The sequence below is a fragment of the Meles meles genome, chromosome 14 (genome assembly GCF_922984935.1).
Source record: "Meles meles chromosome 14, mMelMel3.1 paternal haplotype, whole genome shotgun sequence".
Lineage (NCBI taxonomy): Eukaryota > Metazoa > Chordata > Mammalia > Carnivora > Mustelidae > Meles > Meles meles.
In genome coordinates, this window is record NC_060079.1 from 30,764,485 (window position 1) to 30,783,003 (window position 18,519).

At 40.7% G+C, this 18,519-nt stretch overlaps 1 protein-coding gene across 6 annotated transcripts in view; it reads left to right on the plus strand.

Annotated features, from left to right (window-relative positions):
• Positions 1-18,519, plus strand: part of EPSTI1 (epithelial stromal interaction 1) — an 88,187-nt gene that overhangs the window by 18,558 nt on the left and 51,110 nt on the right. For 5 of the 6 annotated variants that reach the window (XR_006814896.1, XR_006814897.1, XM_045978108.1 and 2 more), the window contains exons 3-6: positions 671-754; positions 4,156-4,229; positions 5,119-5,202; positions 15,673-15,746. Coding sequence is in view for 4 of the 6 variants with exons in the window: in XM_045978108.1 (XP_045834064.1) it covers positions 671-754; positions 4,156-4,229; positions 5,119-5,202; positions 15,673-15,746 (316 nt within the window). In the remaining 2 variants the exon portion in view is untranslated. The remainder of the gene's footprint in view (positions 1-670; positions 755-4,155; positions 4,230-5,118; positions 5,203-15,672; positions 15,747-18,519) is intronic. The other variant, XM_045978110.1, reaches the window with a different exon arrangement.

Here is an 18,519-nt window from a genome sequence, read left to right on the forward strand (position 1 = left end):
ATTACCATATATGGACATCTGAGACAATCAGGTCTAAAGGGTAGAGTCAGACATGCACTGAAGAACGGAATTAGTATCTCTGGTGCCCCCTGCTGTCACACAGCGGGTATATTTGGGGAAGTAGCATCGCTCCACCAAGAGAGGCAGCTTTCTGCCTGGTGGTATCCAGCACAAGGAACCTATGAACCTCACTCCTCCTAGTTGCAGTAAGCATGGGGGACATTTAAAATAAAGGTAGTATGGGCATCAGATTCTCTGGAGATATGTTTACTAGGTGTGAAGAGTTCTTATCGACATAAGGAGGGTCTCATTTTGCACACATTCTCTAGAGGAAATTAAATTTAATTTGATATAGGGTTTTAAAAATGCCAGAATGAGAGGAAAAACTAAACTCCTTTATTTCAGTAGGAGTTCAGGGTTTTTTTGTTTTTTTCTTTTTCAAATTTGAACCTTCAGTTTATTTTCTTGGAGAGAAAGTGCCAGCGGGGGAGTATGAGGGGGTGTGGGGGCAGGGTGACTCCAAGGGGTGGCTTCCTTTTCTGGATATTCTGTCCACTTGTGCTTGCATGTAGTTAATTGCCCTCTGCTGTTTGTTCCTTGGGCTTTCAAGAGACCCGTTTCCTTTTCACATTCTAATAATTGATGATTTGACATTTCTCACTTGGCGTAGTTGCTGAGAAAGAGCTGGAGAGTCTTGAGAAGTGGAAGGAGCAACATAGAGTGAAGCCCGTTAACCTGGCACCACGGCGGTTGGGTAAGCCAGCGAACCAGGTGCCTGAGTCGGGTAGGAGGGGGCCACCCAGGGATCCTGTTAGCACCTTGCCTACACCTGTCTTTGGATGCACGTTACAGGTTTTGGGGTCAATATGCTGCTTGGAATGGAAGGGCATTTAAAACTGAAACTCTTAGGTATGCTGGTATGTTATTGTTTCTGATTTTCTGCAAGAAGCAAACGTATGATGCCACAGTTACGTGGGAATAAAGTGATGGCTTAATTGCTGAATAATTTAGAGCCTCTTAGATGATCAACTCTGAAGAAAGCTTACCTGGGGCGCTGCATATGCCTTGTCATAGCACTAGTCAGGATGGGAGTAAAAGCTAGGACACGCATATTAATCCTGGCAGTATTGAATGCTAATGGGGAAAAAAAAATGAATGGCGATTCAATTCTAAAAGGAAGATGAGAATGAGCTGGGGACCTGGTGGTGAGTATAAAGAGACCACCTGCTTTTTCATTGTACACGTAGAGAGACCTTCGGGCCTCTGGAGTGTATGCCAGGGTGATGAATTGTGTGAGCTGCCTTTGCCTGGTGTTTGAATCATTCCACAGGGATGCCACCTAATGGGAATCATTCACGTGCTTTCTTTTCTCTTCTGGCAGCATCTGAGAACTGAAAGGGGCTGGATATACCGCTCTCAGAGATTTAGTTAATACAAATGCCTTAAAGTCAGGGGCTTCTTGTTGCAAGAGTTTTAGGAAAGTAGTTTTTCCAGGATGTAGGTTAAAATAAGCCAATTTGGAAATTGTTTAATGTAGGGGTATTATTACCATCATTCCACTGTATTTCATGAAATGGTTAATCTCAAGTGTCACCTTTATGCTGAGTAAGCGACATTTGAGGGGCACCACAAGAAACAACTTTGTCCTTCCTAATGGGCCCCCTCAACCTGGCATCGGACTAGTTTTTCCCATGCTGTTTGGATGAAATTAGATCTTATTGGTCTTTCTCAAATGAAAGCTGTCCAGCTAATTCTAGGCATTAAACAGTGTCATTTAGTAATTAATGTTCAGTCTAAGGTAGTAGTAAAAATTGTTACTAATGGAGATTAAAGCTTCTTCCCTGCTCCAGCCTAGGACTATTCTGGGTAGAAAACTAGCAAAGGAAACAGGACATGGCTGAATTTTGCTCTATTGACTCCTGTGTTCCCAGATACTGACCCCTCCTGGGTCAAAGGAGGAGAGAGTGAGATGAGGTAGGATGTGTACTGTACAGATCCTGGTTTCTGAACGTCTTGGTGAATCCTTACTGGGATTCTCACCCCTGGGGTTCTTGGGGTTCTTCAGAGCCCCTTTGCCTGCCATCTGTCTCTCACCTGGATTCCCCTGATAGACATGGCATACTTTCCTGCTGGTGTGCTTGGCTCCACCATTGGCTCTTAGTAGGGAGACTGTCTTTGTAGGGCTCCATTATTCCTCCAGGTGGCCCATGTGGGCAAGTCCTTTAAGAAAGCTTTAGATTGGTGGTCTCTTTCATGATATCCAGATTGGGAGCATAGGAAATACTTGTGCATCCTTTCTTCCTCCAAACTCTGGGACTGCAGACCATTTGCAATGTAGCCACCTCATTCTTGATGACCTAAGGAGGTACTTCAATCTCTTGGAGACACAGATTGAGTTCCCCAAGTGATTTCCATTAAACCTTTCTTGCTTGTCTTAGTGTGAATAGTCCTTCTTCCCCAAATATACACACAGACAAAGTGGAACTCAGAGGGCACCTGGGTGGCTCAGTGGGTTAAGCCGCTGCCTTTGGCTCAGGTCATGATCTCAGGGTCCTAGGATTGAGTCCCACATTGGGCTCTCTGCTCGGCAGGGAGCCTGCTTCCCCCCCCACCTCCACCTCTGCCTGCCTCTCTGCCTACTTGTGATCTCTCTCTCGCGCTGTCAAATAAATAAATAAAATCTTTTAAAAAAAAAAGTGGAACTCAGAAAAACCTCTTTCCTCTGATTTCTACCTCCCTTTGACCTATCCAACTTCTTTTATAGGCTGAAGGCAGTTGCTAGTTAAGTTTCTCTAAACTGTTTTTCAGTTACCCCCCCTGCAGAGAGCCAAGTCCCTCACTTTATAATTTGTAGCAGTTGGAGTCTATTATCTTGGGGCCTTAGGCAATGTGAGTCTCACTGCAGCTTTCTGTTAATGATATATCTAGGAATGATCAAGGCTATATGCATGCTAGGAATGATCAAGGCTATATGCATGGAGGGAGGCTGGGGTTTTTAAAAAAAAGTCTAGAATGTATCAAACTTTGAGACGAGTTTTGAACAAAACCTTCAAATTCTTAGGCATCTGACTTAGGCACCAACTCCTCCCCTATTCCTCTACCATTTAGAATATTGAAATAGTTCTGGGAGAGGCTGACAGTGGTTGTAACATTAGGTAAAAGCTTCAATAGCCCTTGCTGTTTCTTTCCCATTCCCCAGTCCCCCACAACAGAGACTAAAGGGCCCAAACCAAATAGACCTTATATATCTTTTGGGACTCAGAAGAAATGTCTCTATGGTGTTTTTATCAGTTCAATTACAAAAACTACAGTGAATGCAAATTGTTTTAATGCTTCTTCTGTGTGAATGAATCTTGCAGAGAACTGACACTTTTAGTGACCAAAGCACCAGAGAATTATTTCAAAGGAATCTTTATAATACACATGCCAAGCTTGCATAAACACTAAGAAATCCCTTAGCAGCAATTCTTAGATGACTGTCAAGCTACAAGGATTTCTGTCCCCAAATTATTTGAGGTTTAGGAGAGAACAGGCAGATAATCTAATATCTACATTTTTCTCTTGAATACCTAAAGAAAGAATAATAAGTAGTATGGATTGATAATCAATTACTAACTAAAATATTCCCATTATAGTTTTAAAAACTGGATTATAAAGACTATGTATTCGTCTAGTGGCAAGACCCCTGAGGATTTCCTGTACTTTGCTACTAGAATTTGGGGCAGTAAAGCCAGAAAAAGAAAAACAAAGCATCACTGATCATCATCCTTAGTAGGTTAAGGAATGGTTGTACTCAAGCAGGACGAATGTTCTAGAATTTCTAAGATAGGCACTATTTCTTATTATTTAGCATGGGCCTTCAGGTGTAATTTCAGTGTAAGTGAAGACTTGAATACCTACATGACTTAAAACCTTGGTGGGAATGTCCTCTTCTTTCAGGAATTTGGCACCATAGGTAGAGAAGCTCTGTTTCTCTTTTAAGAAATTATCATTCTCTAATGTCTTAGTAAGAAAGCTGGTTATGTCCTTATTTCCAGGGACATGGAAATGTTAAAGAAATTCACGCTGTAGACTTATCATGTATTAATTAGTCTTTGAAGGCTGACATTTTAGCTTAATATTCGTTTTTCACCTTTGTGACTTTTTTCCCCAAAGGTGGAAGCCAATCAGAGGCTGAAGTCAGACAGAAACAACAACTCCAACTGATGCAATCTAAATACCAGCAAAAGGTCAGATTCCATCTCTTTTAGTTTAATTTTGGCAAGGAATTTGAGTACCAGCACTTTTGATAACCATGGAACAATATAGTACCTTTACCAAAAACAAAACCTTAAAGTCGATTGCAGGAGGAAACTCTCACAATCAAAGAAATCAAGAAGTGATAAGTGAAGAGAAAAATATCTAGAATTCTTATCCAAGCCATAGGTATCAGCCAGCAGGACCCTTGATAAAGGGATTTGTTGTTTATAGCTTAACTATACCATGTTTTGAATGTTTTTTCTAAAAGATTTTAAGATTTATTAATTAATTATTTTATTTTTAAAGATTTATTTGAGAGACAGAGAGATTCAGAGAAACAGCATGAGAGGGGAGAGGGTCAAAGGGAAAAGCCGACTCCCTGCTGAGCAGGGAACCCAAAGCAGGACTCCATCCTAGGACTCCAGGATCATGACCTGAGCCGAAGGCAGTTGCTTAACCAACTGAGCCACCCAGGCGTCCCTGTTTTATTCCAAGAACATGGATTTGTTTACCCAATACCAGTCATGAAAGTAGTGTAGAAAGATTTAAGATGCCAGTGACTTTTTTTTTTTAAATAATGAACTCTATGAGTTTTATAATAAGGAAATATTACCTGATCTTTCCTCCCCCCAACCTGTGTGAGGGGTGGGAAGACAGACAGAGACCAAGGAAGAAGCACAAGAGATTAATTTCACGGGCAGGGGATGCAGCCTGTCCATTCTCTGTGATCTAAGTAGCTGGAAGCACCAGCCTATAATCATGGCGAGGTATAGCCCAAACAATACTGTAATTTGCCTTTCATCATAATTTTGTGTTCCAGAGGTTCAGACTGAAAAATGGTAACTGTTTTTTGTCCTCTGTAATTTCAATACAATTTAGCTAAAAAGAGAAGAATCTGTAAGAATCAAGAAGGAAGCAGAAGAAGCCAAAATGCAAAAAATGAAGGCAATTCAGAGAGAGAAGGTAAGATAGTAGAAAGGATGATGAGCTGCCATTTATGGAAGGCTTATTGCTTGCCAGGTTCTCTTCTCCACATTGCCCATTACAAATTCATTTAATTCTCACAATAACTTTATAAGTATATGTTATTCTTATTACCTAAGTTTACAAATGAGGAAACTGGCAGAGAGGATATATAACTTGCCCAAGGGCTCATGGCCAGTAAACAGAAAAAGTAGGATTCAAATCCTGAAGACTGGCCTCAGAGCTAGAGTTCTTAGTGACCACATGCTCTCGCCTTCCAAGCAAGAGATCCAGGTAGGGGCTGTGTATTTGACCAGAAGACAAAGCAGTTAATAACAATAGCAGTCAGTGCACTGCCATGTTTATATCTAAATTTGAAATTTTCTGGAGTTAGAATTCAATAGGTGAGCATACCTCTCTTCCTGTAAAGTGTGCATTTGTATCTCAGTATTACTAATAGAATCTATGATAAACCTCAGAGCAAAAGTGATGTTTTTAGTTTTGATACTCCTTCTGGGGTTTGGCAAAAACATCTCGGCTCAGGTCATGATCTCAGGGTCCTGGGATCGAGTCCCGCATCGGGCTCTCTGCTCGGCAGGGAGCCTGCTTCCCTCTCACTCTCTCTGCCTGCCTCTCTGCCTACTTGTATCTCTCTCTGTCAAATAAATAAATAAAATCTTAAAAAAAAATGCTTTTCTGCTGGGGCGCCTGGGTGGTTCAGTGGGTTAAAGCCTCTGCCTTCGGCTCAGGTCATGATCCCAGAATCCTGGGATCAAGCCCCACATCGGGCTCTCTGCTCAGCGGGGAGCCTGCTTCCTCCTCTCTCTCTGCCTGCCTCTCTGCCGACTTGCGATCTCTGTCTCTCTGTCTGTCAAATAAATAAATAAAATCTTTTTAAAAAAATGCTTTTCTGCTGCAGAAGAAGGAAGAATGTCATGTTGTTCTACCCCTACCTCTCTTCCTTTTCCCACTACAGTGCAAAGTCCTGCACTGTAGTAGGTTTTGAGTATGGGAGGCATGGACATTGGTTCATGATACTCCCCACTGAGAGTGACACCTGCTGCAAGTTTAAGGCACGGAAACACCATTCCTATTCTTGCTGTCTGTCTGCCTGCCTGTCTGTCTGCCTATCTCTTTCTCTCTCCCTCCTTCCCTTTCTTTTTCTCTTTTAAAGACTGAGTGTTGGGGGCACCTGGGTGGCTCAGTCATTAAGCATCTGCCTTCAGCTCGGGTCATGATCCCAGGGTCCTGGGGTCAAGTCCCATGTCGGGCTCCTTGCTCAGCAGGGAATCTGCTTCTTCCTCTTCCTCTGCCTGCTGCTCCCCCGTCCATGTTCACTCTCTCACCCTCTGTCAAATAAATAGATATTTAAAGACTGAGTGTTGGTCAAAATTTAAGCCTGGTTACCAAGCAATAGATGTTTTTACCAGTTGGAGTTAATGAAGCCAGAAGGTGATGGCTTATAAAACACATTCGAGTGTATGAGTCTTTTCTGCAGTCCACCTGGCTGATAAGCAGACCACCTTTCTTATAAGGTATTCAGTTATGTTGTATGATCTTGGGCAGCTCCCTGCCATGCCCCTAAACGAAGCACTACCTCATCCTCTTCTCTCATGGCTGGGAGCATCTGTAGATGATGTGGGCGCTGGTGCAGAGATCAGACTGAACTTCTATGGGAGGAACTCTAATGTAAGGCAGGAGGTGTAAGACAAAAGAGTGTAAGAGCTTCTGCTTACAAAATTTGATTTGGCAACCTGTTTCCAATTGATCAGCTACTATACCTTCCCTGAAGAGATTTTTATTATAATAATTTGCTTTTAACCTTTAATGCATTTTTTATTGGTCTTTCTACTTCCCTATTCCCCATCCTTTTTCATCCAATTCCCCCCTCTCGTTTCTTTTTATTCAAAGGAAGCCTCACACTTTGGTGTCGTGATTGTAGAAGAGGTGTTCTATTTACATAGTCTGTCTGCATTTTAGATGGAACTAAGAAAATCATCCAGTCATCACCAGGAATTGAATTATGAGGCTTGCAGATCCTGAAGAATTATTGTGTTGCAACTTCTTCTTCTAAGAGCCATGTATTAGTGGTCATTTAATACTATAATTGGCTGGCTTGTGGGTTATTAATAGCTCATTTCTTCCCAGGGTCAAATAATGTACACTATTCAGACATGTTCATGGCCGACGTGGCTTTCTTTCACGTTGAGTAAAAGCAATATTTCCTCTTTCCAAGTTGTGCCATAACACTAGATGTATTGCAATCATTAACTACAGAAATCTTAATTGGGTTGGCTTTTCTAATGTGATAACTGTAATGATTATTGGCATAATTTTATCCAAAAGTGAAAGATGGGAAGAGAACATGGATATGTTGGTTGTTCCTGTTCAAAATGTGTTCCTTAAACCAGCAGCATTGGCATCACTTGTCAGAAATGCAGAATTTTGAGACCCCCACCTGAGACCTTTTAAACCAGAACCTGCATTTTAATAAGCTCCCCAGTTGATTCTTGTGCACAGAAAAGTTGAGGAGCATTAATATAAGCTTCCGAACAAGATAAGGAGCAGCCTACCCTGGTCCTTCCACAGACTTGATTTCTCTGGTTAATTGCCCTGTGTCGCCACCAGGACCTAGTTCTTCCTGTTGAATATAAATCTGTGGCTTTTCCTGAGTGTGAGCCTATCTAGTAGCTTGTGTCAAATAAAAGAAAAATGGACATTAGTCATCTAGAAATGGCATCCTTCACATTGCCAGTGTGGAAATGGCTAAGGGAAGCAATAATGGTGATATTTATGGAGCACTGATTCCTTAAAATGCACAAGAGACACACATGTGGACAGCAGCCTGCAAAGTACCACCCTCCTCCCCAGGCAAATGGCTACTGTCCAGGAACTCTGGGTCAAGTAGAAACCAAGCAGCCTACTGCTACCCGAGAGTCCCTAGCTTGGTCTCTGGTCTTAACCCCCCTTGCCCTTCAGTTTTCCCTCTCCCAGGAGGAGTCACCGCAGGACACGAGTCTTTAATTTGTTACAACCTGTATGTGAGTGAGGGGAGAGTAAACTGTATTCCCTGCTAGCACATGTGAGTGGCCTTTGATTTTTAATAAGCACAAGGGTGTGAAAGGCAGCCAGCTCTTTAGCATCTGGTCACTTTGATGGGTTCAGGACGAGTCAGTCCTATAGGTCAAGGGGAAATTTGGAAAGGGTGCTTGGATACTCCACCAAACTTTTATTTCCTGTACTAGGATATGTTGACATTTTTTAATGTGTGCTCCTGGAGTGCATCTTTGTAACTTCAAACCGACCATTGCGGGAGTATTTTCACCACAGAAATCAATAAATGCTACAAGTCAACCTGAGGGCTAAGAGAGGCAAAGATTTCATGAAGTATCTGGCATATTCTATGTCTGATGCTTATTGATTTAAATCTCGATTATAATCCATGTAGTAGGCAGAGTCATGCCCCTTCCTGTCCCTCCACATTCTAATCCCTGGAACCAATGAATATATTACGCTACCAGGTAAAGGTCGGGGGATTACACTTGCAGGTGGAATTAAGGTTGCCAATCAACTTACCTTCAACTAGAGAACCACTCATTATCCAGGTGGCTCCATTGTAATCACAATGAAAGAGGGAGGCGGGAGATGGAGCACTGAAGAGATGACAGCAGGAGGAAGATCCGGCCTGCCAGTGCTGCTTTAAGATGGAGGAAGGGACCATGAGCCAAGGAATGTAGGTGGCCTCTAGAATCTAGAAAAGGCAAGGAAAGAGTCTCCCCTGGAGCCTCCAGAAGAAAAGTCGTCCTCCTGACACCTTGATTTTAACCCAGTGAAACTGTCTTGGACTTCTGACTTCCAGAGCTGTAAGATGACTAGAGTAAACTTATATCATTTGAAGCCACTAAGTTGTGGTGATTTGTTACAGCAACGGTAGGAAACTAATACAACTCATGCGGTTTTATGATCATGTATTAGCTTCTCTTTCTGGAAACCTATAAAACAGAGAAAATGTCTCTAAAATATTAGAACAGCAGAGTGAAAGAAAGTAGTTAAATAAAGGCATCATACCAGGTACAAGCTGGCTGGATCTTGCAGGATAAGTACACAGGTTTTCACAAATCCTTACAACAAGTTTTTTACCTGAATTTTGTGCTGTGGGAGTAAACCTCCACCATGATTTCCCTCATAATCACATTGGTGGATTAGGTTATAATTCAAGATCCCTCCCCAGGCTTTCATAATACCCGCACACTTGAAACCTGAAAATCTTCTGATTCCATGTTAAAGATCCTCCCTACCTCCTGGATTCCTCTTATTCTGTTTTTGATCTACTTAAGCTCGTAATAATATTATACAGTGGTATATAGTTTATAAATACTTTCATTTAATACTGAGAACCTTTTGACCTCAGAAAGGGCAGGAAACTAGCCAGGATCTTTCCTTCTTCTTTCCAGTAAACTATAAAGTCATAAAGCTGATGTTATTTGGAACACGGAGATCACAGTATTTTATGCAGACATTGAGAAGCACTGTTAAAGTCCTTTTTTTTTTTTTAAAGATTTTATTTATTTATTTGAGAGAGAATAGAGGGCACAAGCAGGGGGAGTGGAGGTAGAGGGAGAAATAGGCTGCCTGCTGAGCAAGAAGCCCCACATGGGGCTCCATTCCAGAACCTTGGAATCATGACCTGAGCTGAAGGCAGATGCTTAACCAACTGAGCCACGCAGGCAGCCTTGTTAGTTAATTTTAGTGCAATGTAGTGAAGTAGGAACTAACCAGTAGAAAAGAATGTACGCATATGCAGAGATGCAAACATAAACATATTTTTTAAGGAATCACATTTGTTGTTTCTAGGAAGCAAGTAGCAGCAAGGGCTAACAGTTTAAGACAGATTATAGGGTAAAACCACATTGAGGTATTTATTGCAATATTGTTTTCATAAACTAGGAAAAATGTCCATTTCCTTATCTGTAAAATGGGTGTAATAATAATAATATAATGGGACAGAAAGCTTAAAGGATACAATATGTGCAAAGGCCTTCCTACAATGCCCAGCACGTAATAATCACTGACTTGGGGTGTCCTAATCTAATTAATTATAGATGTAGAGAAGTGCTTTAACACTATCTTGAATTTATTGTATCAAGCTGGTGCGTGGAAGGCAAGGAATTATTTTACACACGAATTAGTTCAATTATTTCATTTTTACTAAACCCTTCTGAATGAGATTGCTGGAGAAAGCAAACACACGTGCTTTTTTTGGGTTTTCTTTGTTCGCCCCAGCAGATTGTGGGCTTCCCTCTCAGCTGGGTCTCTAACAATGCCCTCAGTGTAGTGCTTCACTTTGTAGGCCTGACCCACCTCTAATTACCGAGATCTCCTTCCCTCATCTCTTACCCTCTTCTTTCATTTTTCAGCTCATGATCTCCTCTCTCACCTTCTGGGGAAAAAAGTCCGTCAGGCCATAAGGACCTTTATTTTTCTGTTTCTGTACTGTTCCTTTGCTCTTTCTACTCCCCACCCTATCTCAGGAGGAATAAGAAAGTGCTTGTGTTCATTGCTACGATGGATTCTTCTGCTTGTGTTTATTATCTCTTCTTCCCTTCCATCCCCTCAGCCACCTTCCTGCTCCCTCCGTTAAGCTCCCTTTTTTCTTGTTACTTTCCTGCCCCCAACCCTTCTGTCTCTTGGGATATAATCCTACTCAGTTCTCTTAAAAACAAAATGTCTCCCTCTATTCTGGTTTGCTTTCAACTCCTCCCTGCCAAATATCCTGGCTTAACTGCTCAAAAGCCTCTCTACCACATTTGGTTCCCAAATGCCAGTCTATGGACCAACTAGTAGCAATCACCTGAACCAAAGAATCTCTTGTATTTAAAAATGTCCCTTAGGTGATGCTGGGTACAGCTGGCTTAGGGACCTGCCCAGCCTTTGAGTTCTTACCTCTATTTGTTCCTTGGTGGGCTGTGTTTGATTTCTGTCTCTAGTACTCCACAGGTACTGATTTAATTTAAAAAACCTAATGGAGGGGCGCCTGGGTGGCTCAGTGGGTTAAGCCTCTGCCTTCAGCTCAGGTCATGATCTCAGGGTCTCTGGGATCGAGCCCCGTATCGGGCTCTCTGCTTGGCAGGGAGCCTGCTTCCTCCCCTCTCTGGCTGCTGCTCTGCCTACTTGTAATCTCTCTCTCTCTCTCTCTCTATCTGTAAAAAAGAAAAAAAAAAATTAAAAAAAAAAAAAAAAAAAAAAAAACCTAATGGAGGGACACCTGGGTGGCTCAGTGGGTTAAGCCTCTGCCTTCAGCTCAGGTCATGATCTCAGGGTCCTGGGATCGAGCCCACATCGGGCTCTCTGCTCAGCAGGGAGCCTGCTTCCTCCTCTCTCTCTCTGCCTGCCTCTCTGCCTACTTGAGATCTCTGTCAAATAAATAAATAAAATCTTAAAAAAAAAACCTAATGGAGACTCTAATTTCTAACTTACTTAAACTCTTTTGTAATACTGTAGCTGTTAAGTACTCTGTCCTTCAAAGTCCACCCCTATGGATTTCCAGATCCTCCCCCATCCCACATGTTTCTAACTATGGATGTTCTATCCCAGTCCTATCTGTTGTTCTTCTCTTATCCCTGAACCTATCCAACCATAGTCTTAGGTGAAAGTCCTCACATTTCTACATTTAAGGGTTAGTTATTGCTTGTGCTGGTGATTTCTGAAATCTGTATCTCTAGCCTATATTCCTGAATCCCAGAACCATGCATTCTACTGTATGGCTTGATACTTCTCTTTAGATGTACCACAAGTAGATCCCAAATCCAGTAGGTTCAAAACTAAACTTCTGTTCATTGTGTTGCTCTTAATGGCCATCCTCCTGTCCTAGTCCTCCTTGCCTCACTCATCCTTCATTGATATAGTCTATCTCCTATTATTTCTTTTTTCCCCTCTCCTATTATTTCTGTTCCCTGCATTTTTTTGAGAGTTTGCTCATACTTCTCTGTCCCTGTTGCCTTAATCTGGGACTCATAATTTATGGCCTGGAATACTGTGAGAACCACTCCATTGGTTTTTATATTTGTGGACTTGTGGTCCTTCCTGTAGTTTATTCTCCACATTGCTTTCAGAGTGAGCTGCTTACTCTCCTGCTTAGAATAACATAATGGCTCATCATTTCCTTTAATGAAGTCCAAACTCCTTTACTTGGCATATAAATTTCTCTATAACCACCCTTTCCCATTTTCTCGACCTTATCTTCCACCATGTCACTACAAACATCTTTCAATTTATTCATGAGCTTCTTTGGGTTCCCTAAACAGCTTTATTCTCTCATGCCTTTGTTTACTGAAAATATTGCAAGTTATGGGAACGTCCCTTTCCTACCCAGGGCCCCTACTTGTCCATCACTGCCTTTGTGCAAATTAGAAGTGAATTCTTCATACAGTCAGTTTTGTGGGTGCTCAGGTTGGTGACTGATAGTACTTTTGCAGTTCATAGAAAAAGGCCCACACTGTGCTGAAACACCCTGTGCTGGGATTTAGGGCTTGGTGAGCTGAATGCCAGTCCTCTTTTAGTCTCCACAACTCCTTTGTTGCCCCCCCACCCCCAGTAGTGAGCAACCTGTGTAATGGAGTGGAGTAGCCCTGCTCCCATCAGCTCCTCTTCCTGGAAAACTTGCTAAGATTATTCTCTGTCTTGAATTTCTACCTCTCATTAGTCCATGGTTCTTATCCTTTAGTTTGGTCACCAGCCTCTTGGTGAATCTGAAGAAAGCTGTGGATGAACCTACTCTCTGTAAAAATGAGCATACTTTTTTTTTTTTTAAGATTTTGTTTATTCATCTGACACAGAGAGAGAGACAGAGAGAGAGAGAGAGATCACAAGTAGCAGAGTGAGAGGGGGAAGTAGCCTCCCTGCTACACAGAGAGGCCAACATGGGGCTCCATCCCAGGACCCTGAGATTGTGACCTGAGCTAAAGGCAGAGGCTTAACCCACTGAGCCACCCAGGCACCCCAAAATGAGCCTACTTTTAACACAGAGTTCACTCATGAACCCAAGATTAGAAACCACATTCTGAATATTAATCAATGTGGCTCCTGTGCCCAGGATGGGATCTGACACTTAGTGGACACTAAATTAATGTTTGTGGAAATGTTGAAAGCATTTCACGATGACCTACTTCTGTACTTTTTCTCTGTTCATATTATTTGCAAACCTCTATCCTCCAACATATTTTATATACTGCCATCATTGCTTTCTTGTCTGTGTTCCCAGCTAGGCTCTGAAATTTTCCAGAGGAGGCACTGCTCTGTCCATATCTGTATTCTCAGCATTTACCACAGTACCAAGCAGACATTTGATAAATGTTTGAACAAATGAGATTCAGTAATATTAAATGATTTGCTTAAGGTTATTCAAGTGATGGTGGATCTGGAGCTGGTTACATGATCTTTACTTTTAGACCCCATGCTCTTAAATATTTTAATTAGAGCATACGTGCACATATGCACCATGGGGACAGGCAGAGGGAGAGAGAGAATCTTCAGCAGGCTCCATGCCCAGCACGGAGCCCCATGTGCGGTTCAGTCTCATGACCCTGAGATCATGCCCTGAGCCGAAAACCAAGAGTTGAACATTTAACCAACTGAGCCACCCAAGTGCCCCTAGATATTTTACATTTTGCATGTGTGTGTGTGGTTGGATGACTCATTAATTCTCTATTAAATGGAAAGAAAGAAACAGTATGACTAAATGTTTAAGTATTCAGATTAGTATAATAAATAGCTCCTACATTGATAGGTATTGAATATAATTTTTTAACTATGCTGGTATTTTGCAAAATATTTCTCCATCAACTTCTAAGGGATAAACAAAGCTTTCTGGACAGAATTTAGCTACTGAGTTGAATTCAATGATAATCTATTAGTGAAGAGATCAAAACTGGGTTTCCAATTTTTGACCTTGCTGAGGGAACCCAGCCCTGGTCTCCAGATGCTTGTGTGGTTTTCTCACCATTTTCAAAGTAGCATTCCTAATAGTGGTTTAATGAATCCCTCCTGCTTGCTTGCTGCCTTTTATTGCCCCCCGCTTTTTTCCAGAGATGTAGGCGCTCATCATAATTGATCATTTTGGCCTCATGAATCAGGAATTTTTTTCTAGGTTGAGAGCCAGTTGATTTGGTTTTATAATTCTCTGTTAGTTTGCTTCCTAGAACTTGTTTCATTAAAAATCCAATTGCTTTGTATTATAATTGATTCCTTTTGTAGTAAATTTCCTTTTTTTTTTCTGAAACTGAAACCTCCATTTTACTTTTCAAAATGGGACTAGTAAGTGGTTCTGTGTGAATGGAGACTTTTAGATGAACAACATGAACAGTTTTTCCCCTTCTTTAAAAGATGGAGCCAGGGGCGCCTGGGTGGCTCAGTGGTTTGGGTCTCTGCCTTCGGCTCAGGTCATGGTCTCAGGGTCCTGGGATCGAGCCCCGCATCGAGCTCTCTGCTCAGTGGGGAGCCTGTTTCTCCCTCTCTCTCTCTGCCTGCCTCTCTGCCTACTTGTGATCTCTCTCTGTCAAATAAATAAATAAAATATTTAAAAAAAAAAAAAGATGGAGCCAAACTTATGTCAGGGTTTAGAAGTGATGATTTCCATTATTCCCTTTTCACAGGTCTTCCTGCTAGGCAAATCCAATTCCTTTTATTAAAGCAAACCCAGCTGCTTGCTGTCTCCCTCGGATTCATTTAAAACTTCAAGTCTCCCCTGTGTTGTAGAAATTGTTTCAGCTCCACATTAAACTTGCTTTCTAGGAACTTCACTTTTTTTCATAGGCAAGTTTAAAAAAAAAATGACAGTTATGTCATAGTGAACAAAAAGCTCCAGGGTTATTTACGTTGGATTAAAATATGCCAGATCCTTGGTGACAGTAATATCAAATATGAAGTTCTTTGTTTCTAGATTCACCAAACAACGAATTAAAAAAAATAACTCTTTCCATTCCATTTTTTATGACATTTGCTGTTCTGTCTCTCAATAGGTTTAAATATCTGATTCTAAGTCAGGAGGGAGTTGAGTTGACTTATTGAAAATCTTTTTCTGAATGCTTTAGTGGAATGTGTTTTTTATGAACTACTTAACCATTTCTTATAATTTCTTATAATTTTCATTTAACATACTTGCTGTGGAAATTTCATGTTTCCCTTAAACCATCTTGAAAACACTTCTTAAAATATAAACATTGCCATCATTTGAGCTACAGAATAAAAATGTGAATAATGCTTCTGTGATTATCCAGTCAAGTTGGGAGAGGGAACCATGGCAAGAATCTGGGGCTCCTGGCTTTCAGTAAACAGTGCCCATGGGTTGAGAGGTCACATCTTGGACTGCTGGGGCCACTTGAACCTTAGGGTTTTGGACCTTGAGTGACTTTAACACCATGATTCTGCTTAAAGCTTCCCTAATAGGTGGCATTTTGATATTTGCAATTTCAGAGCAATAAACTAGAGGAGAAAAAAAGGCTTCAAGAAAACCTCAGAAGAGAAGCATTTAGAGAGCACCGGCAATAGTAAGTTTGTGTCTTTCATAACTTTTTACCTTTATAGGCATAATGTTTATTCTGCTTTTAAATTCTAGCCGATTTTTAGGACCTCTGATATTGGATTATTGGCTATTATATTAATTATGTAATTAAACTCTGTCATTATGTAAGTGAGGTTCTGAGGTTCACAGAGTATTCTTTAGTAGTCAGTCAATTTGAAATATTACTGCTAAATTTGAGAAATTCCCCACTGTAAATAACTTGGATGGCTTATTCTTTGGTGATCCAAGGTACTTCTGATAATGCTGACTTTCAAAACACTCATATAAGGAAGATGATATTTGAGAAGAAGTACCCAAGCAGAATTGAAACTAACCAGGCATTTATCTAATGTATTGAGAACTAGTCACACTTGTATTTTTGTAGACAAAAATTGAGGAATAATTTAGCAATTATTGGCAAAATTCCCAATTGGTGGTCATCCACCAAGGTACTTTTTCTAGTAGGACTTGTGCAACAGCTACTATGTATAGGGCAACTACTATGTGCTATATGATGTAGGTAATCTACTCTGTTATACAGGCTTTAAAGATAAGCTCCTGTCCTAACTCTAAGTAGCTAGATGACCTGTAAGCTGCTTGAAAGAATAGAAAAAGCCAAAAACCGTATTTTTTATTATAACTTAAGACTATATACATACACCCCCTAGAAATTAACATAGGTTAATTCCAAATGTGGTAGTATTAAAACCAAGCATATCTGGATTCAAAGTCCTAGCTTCATTCCCCAGCGGTGACCTTGGACAGTGTATGGAACCTCATTTTTTTTTTTTTTTTTAAATAGGGATGACAGTATCTCTCCCATAGGCCATTTATAAGGATTAAATAAAATATTTTACATAAATGGCATACAAGTGCCTGAATTTTATGGAGACAGAAGTGAAACTTTGTGCAGAGATCCTTGTTGAGTGGATCAGACAATTTCTATTTTGTAGTAACTGTTATGTAGAGACCATTCTGGTCCCACCCAGAACTGGCAGTTGGCCTCCACTTTTGGATGGATTGTCTGACAGTCTCCTGTTCTCTCTTCCCATTGTTGTACCTCATTTTCAGAATTTAAGAGCATTCTAATGTTGGGGTGAGCGTATATGACAACCTAAAGTATGTTGCATCCTCTGGTTTTCCACTGCAATTATTCTGTCTCTATCCTAAGCAGCTCTTTCTAGCTTTAAGTCTCCAAGGGAGGAGTGGGAAGAAGTTTCTTAATGCTTTACTTTGTGTCTTAGCACAAAGGTACTTGGGCTTCTGCTACCCAGGCCAGAAAATGGGAGACGGAATGGGTTGGGTAGAAATGCCAATGAGTGACATTATCTTTTTTTTTTTTTTGACATTATCTTTTTTAAGTTAAAATAGGCATTGCCCTCATTTGAGTCATAGAATCCATAGCTTGTTTTTCCCCACTGTTCTTCTAAAACTTGTATGGGGGTGAGGGAGCTGATGGGAATCTACCCACCAGGAGAAATTGTCTTAGAGAGAGATGCAGGAGGGAGGTAGTAGATCAAGGCTGTTAATATATTATTACCTTTCCATTCATTGGTATAGGGTGAATGAGAGTATTTTTAGGCCAACCAGAGGAGTTGAAAGAGATAAGGGGATGCCATGAGGGTAGCTGTAGGCTAAAGAGACAATAAAGACAAATGTATTTATCCTATATCATCCAAGTTTCACTGGAGAAGGGAAGAGCTGCTTACCAATGAGAGGGTCCTAGGTACAGGACCAGGAATTTGAACCAGGAATCCTGAATTCCACCAGGAATTCTCTGGAGAGTTTTAAACATGGTAAGTTGAAGGATGAGAGATTGTTATAATCTAAAGGAAATGGGACGTTATGTTACCCAATCACCTTTCTTTCAGTCTCCAGCTTCTTGAGTTGTGTTTTACTAAATACTAGAGATCAATCACTCTTTTTCTCTGAAGGAAAAAAAAAAGAGTTTTACCCTCAACCACCTCCTGTACCATCAGTGGAGCTGAATTCAATTACATGCACATTTCACTCATGCTCTTTCTTCTGCTTATCATGAAAGTCCCAGTTAACCAGGAAAAAGGAGTTAACTAAAAGTGAGAAGTATCTCAAATTGATTTTTAAAGCCTACTGAGAGACATAAAAAAACAATTTGTGAATTTTTTTAAAAAGAGTATTTTGTATTGAACTATTTTTGAAATTAAAAGACTAATAGTTCATGAAATGAATGATCATTACATAGCTAGGAATATGAAAGGGACTTCTTGGAAAACATGGTTATTCTCTGTATCACAAGCCTCTATCATACCTTCTTATAATCGGTTTATGGTTCAAAAATTGTCTAGGGGAGCTGTTTGAATTCTAATAACACAAAAATTTCACCAGACCAACCAGGCTATTCCCTATTCCCTAATGCCCCCATCCCCCACCAAAAGAATTAGATTCTCCTGAAGCTGTCAAACCAAGCAACACAAAATAGAAACACAAGTAAGAAATTCTTTCAAACTAGTCAATATCTCATGTCCTTGCTAGTTTCAGCATGCTGTGATATGTGGTTCAAATAGCAGACCAGGAACAGTGGGTGTTTTTTTTTTTGTTTTTTTTTTTTTTGTTTTTTTGTACAGAAGTGTGAGCAGACTGTAAATCCAAGCTGCTGGAGAAAAAGCTCATGATAGCATCCTGGGGCACCACCATGAGAATCTTAATGTGCTCTTTCTTAACACCTTATTCCTGACTTCGTTCATTTGCTTCTGATTATTTTTAGTGTTGTCAATTATTTA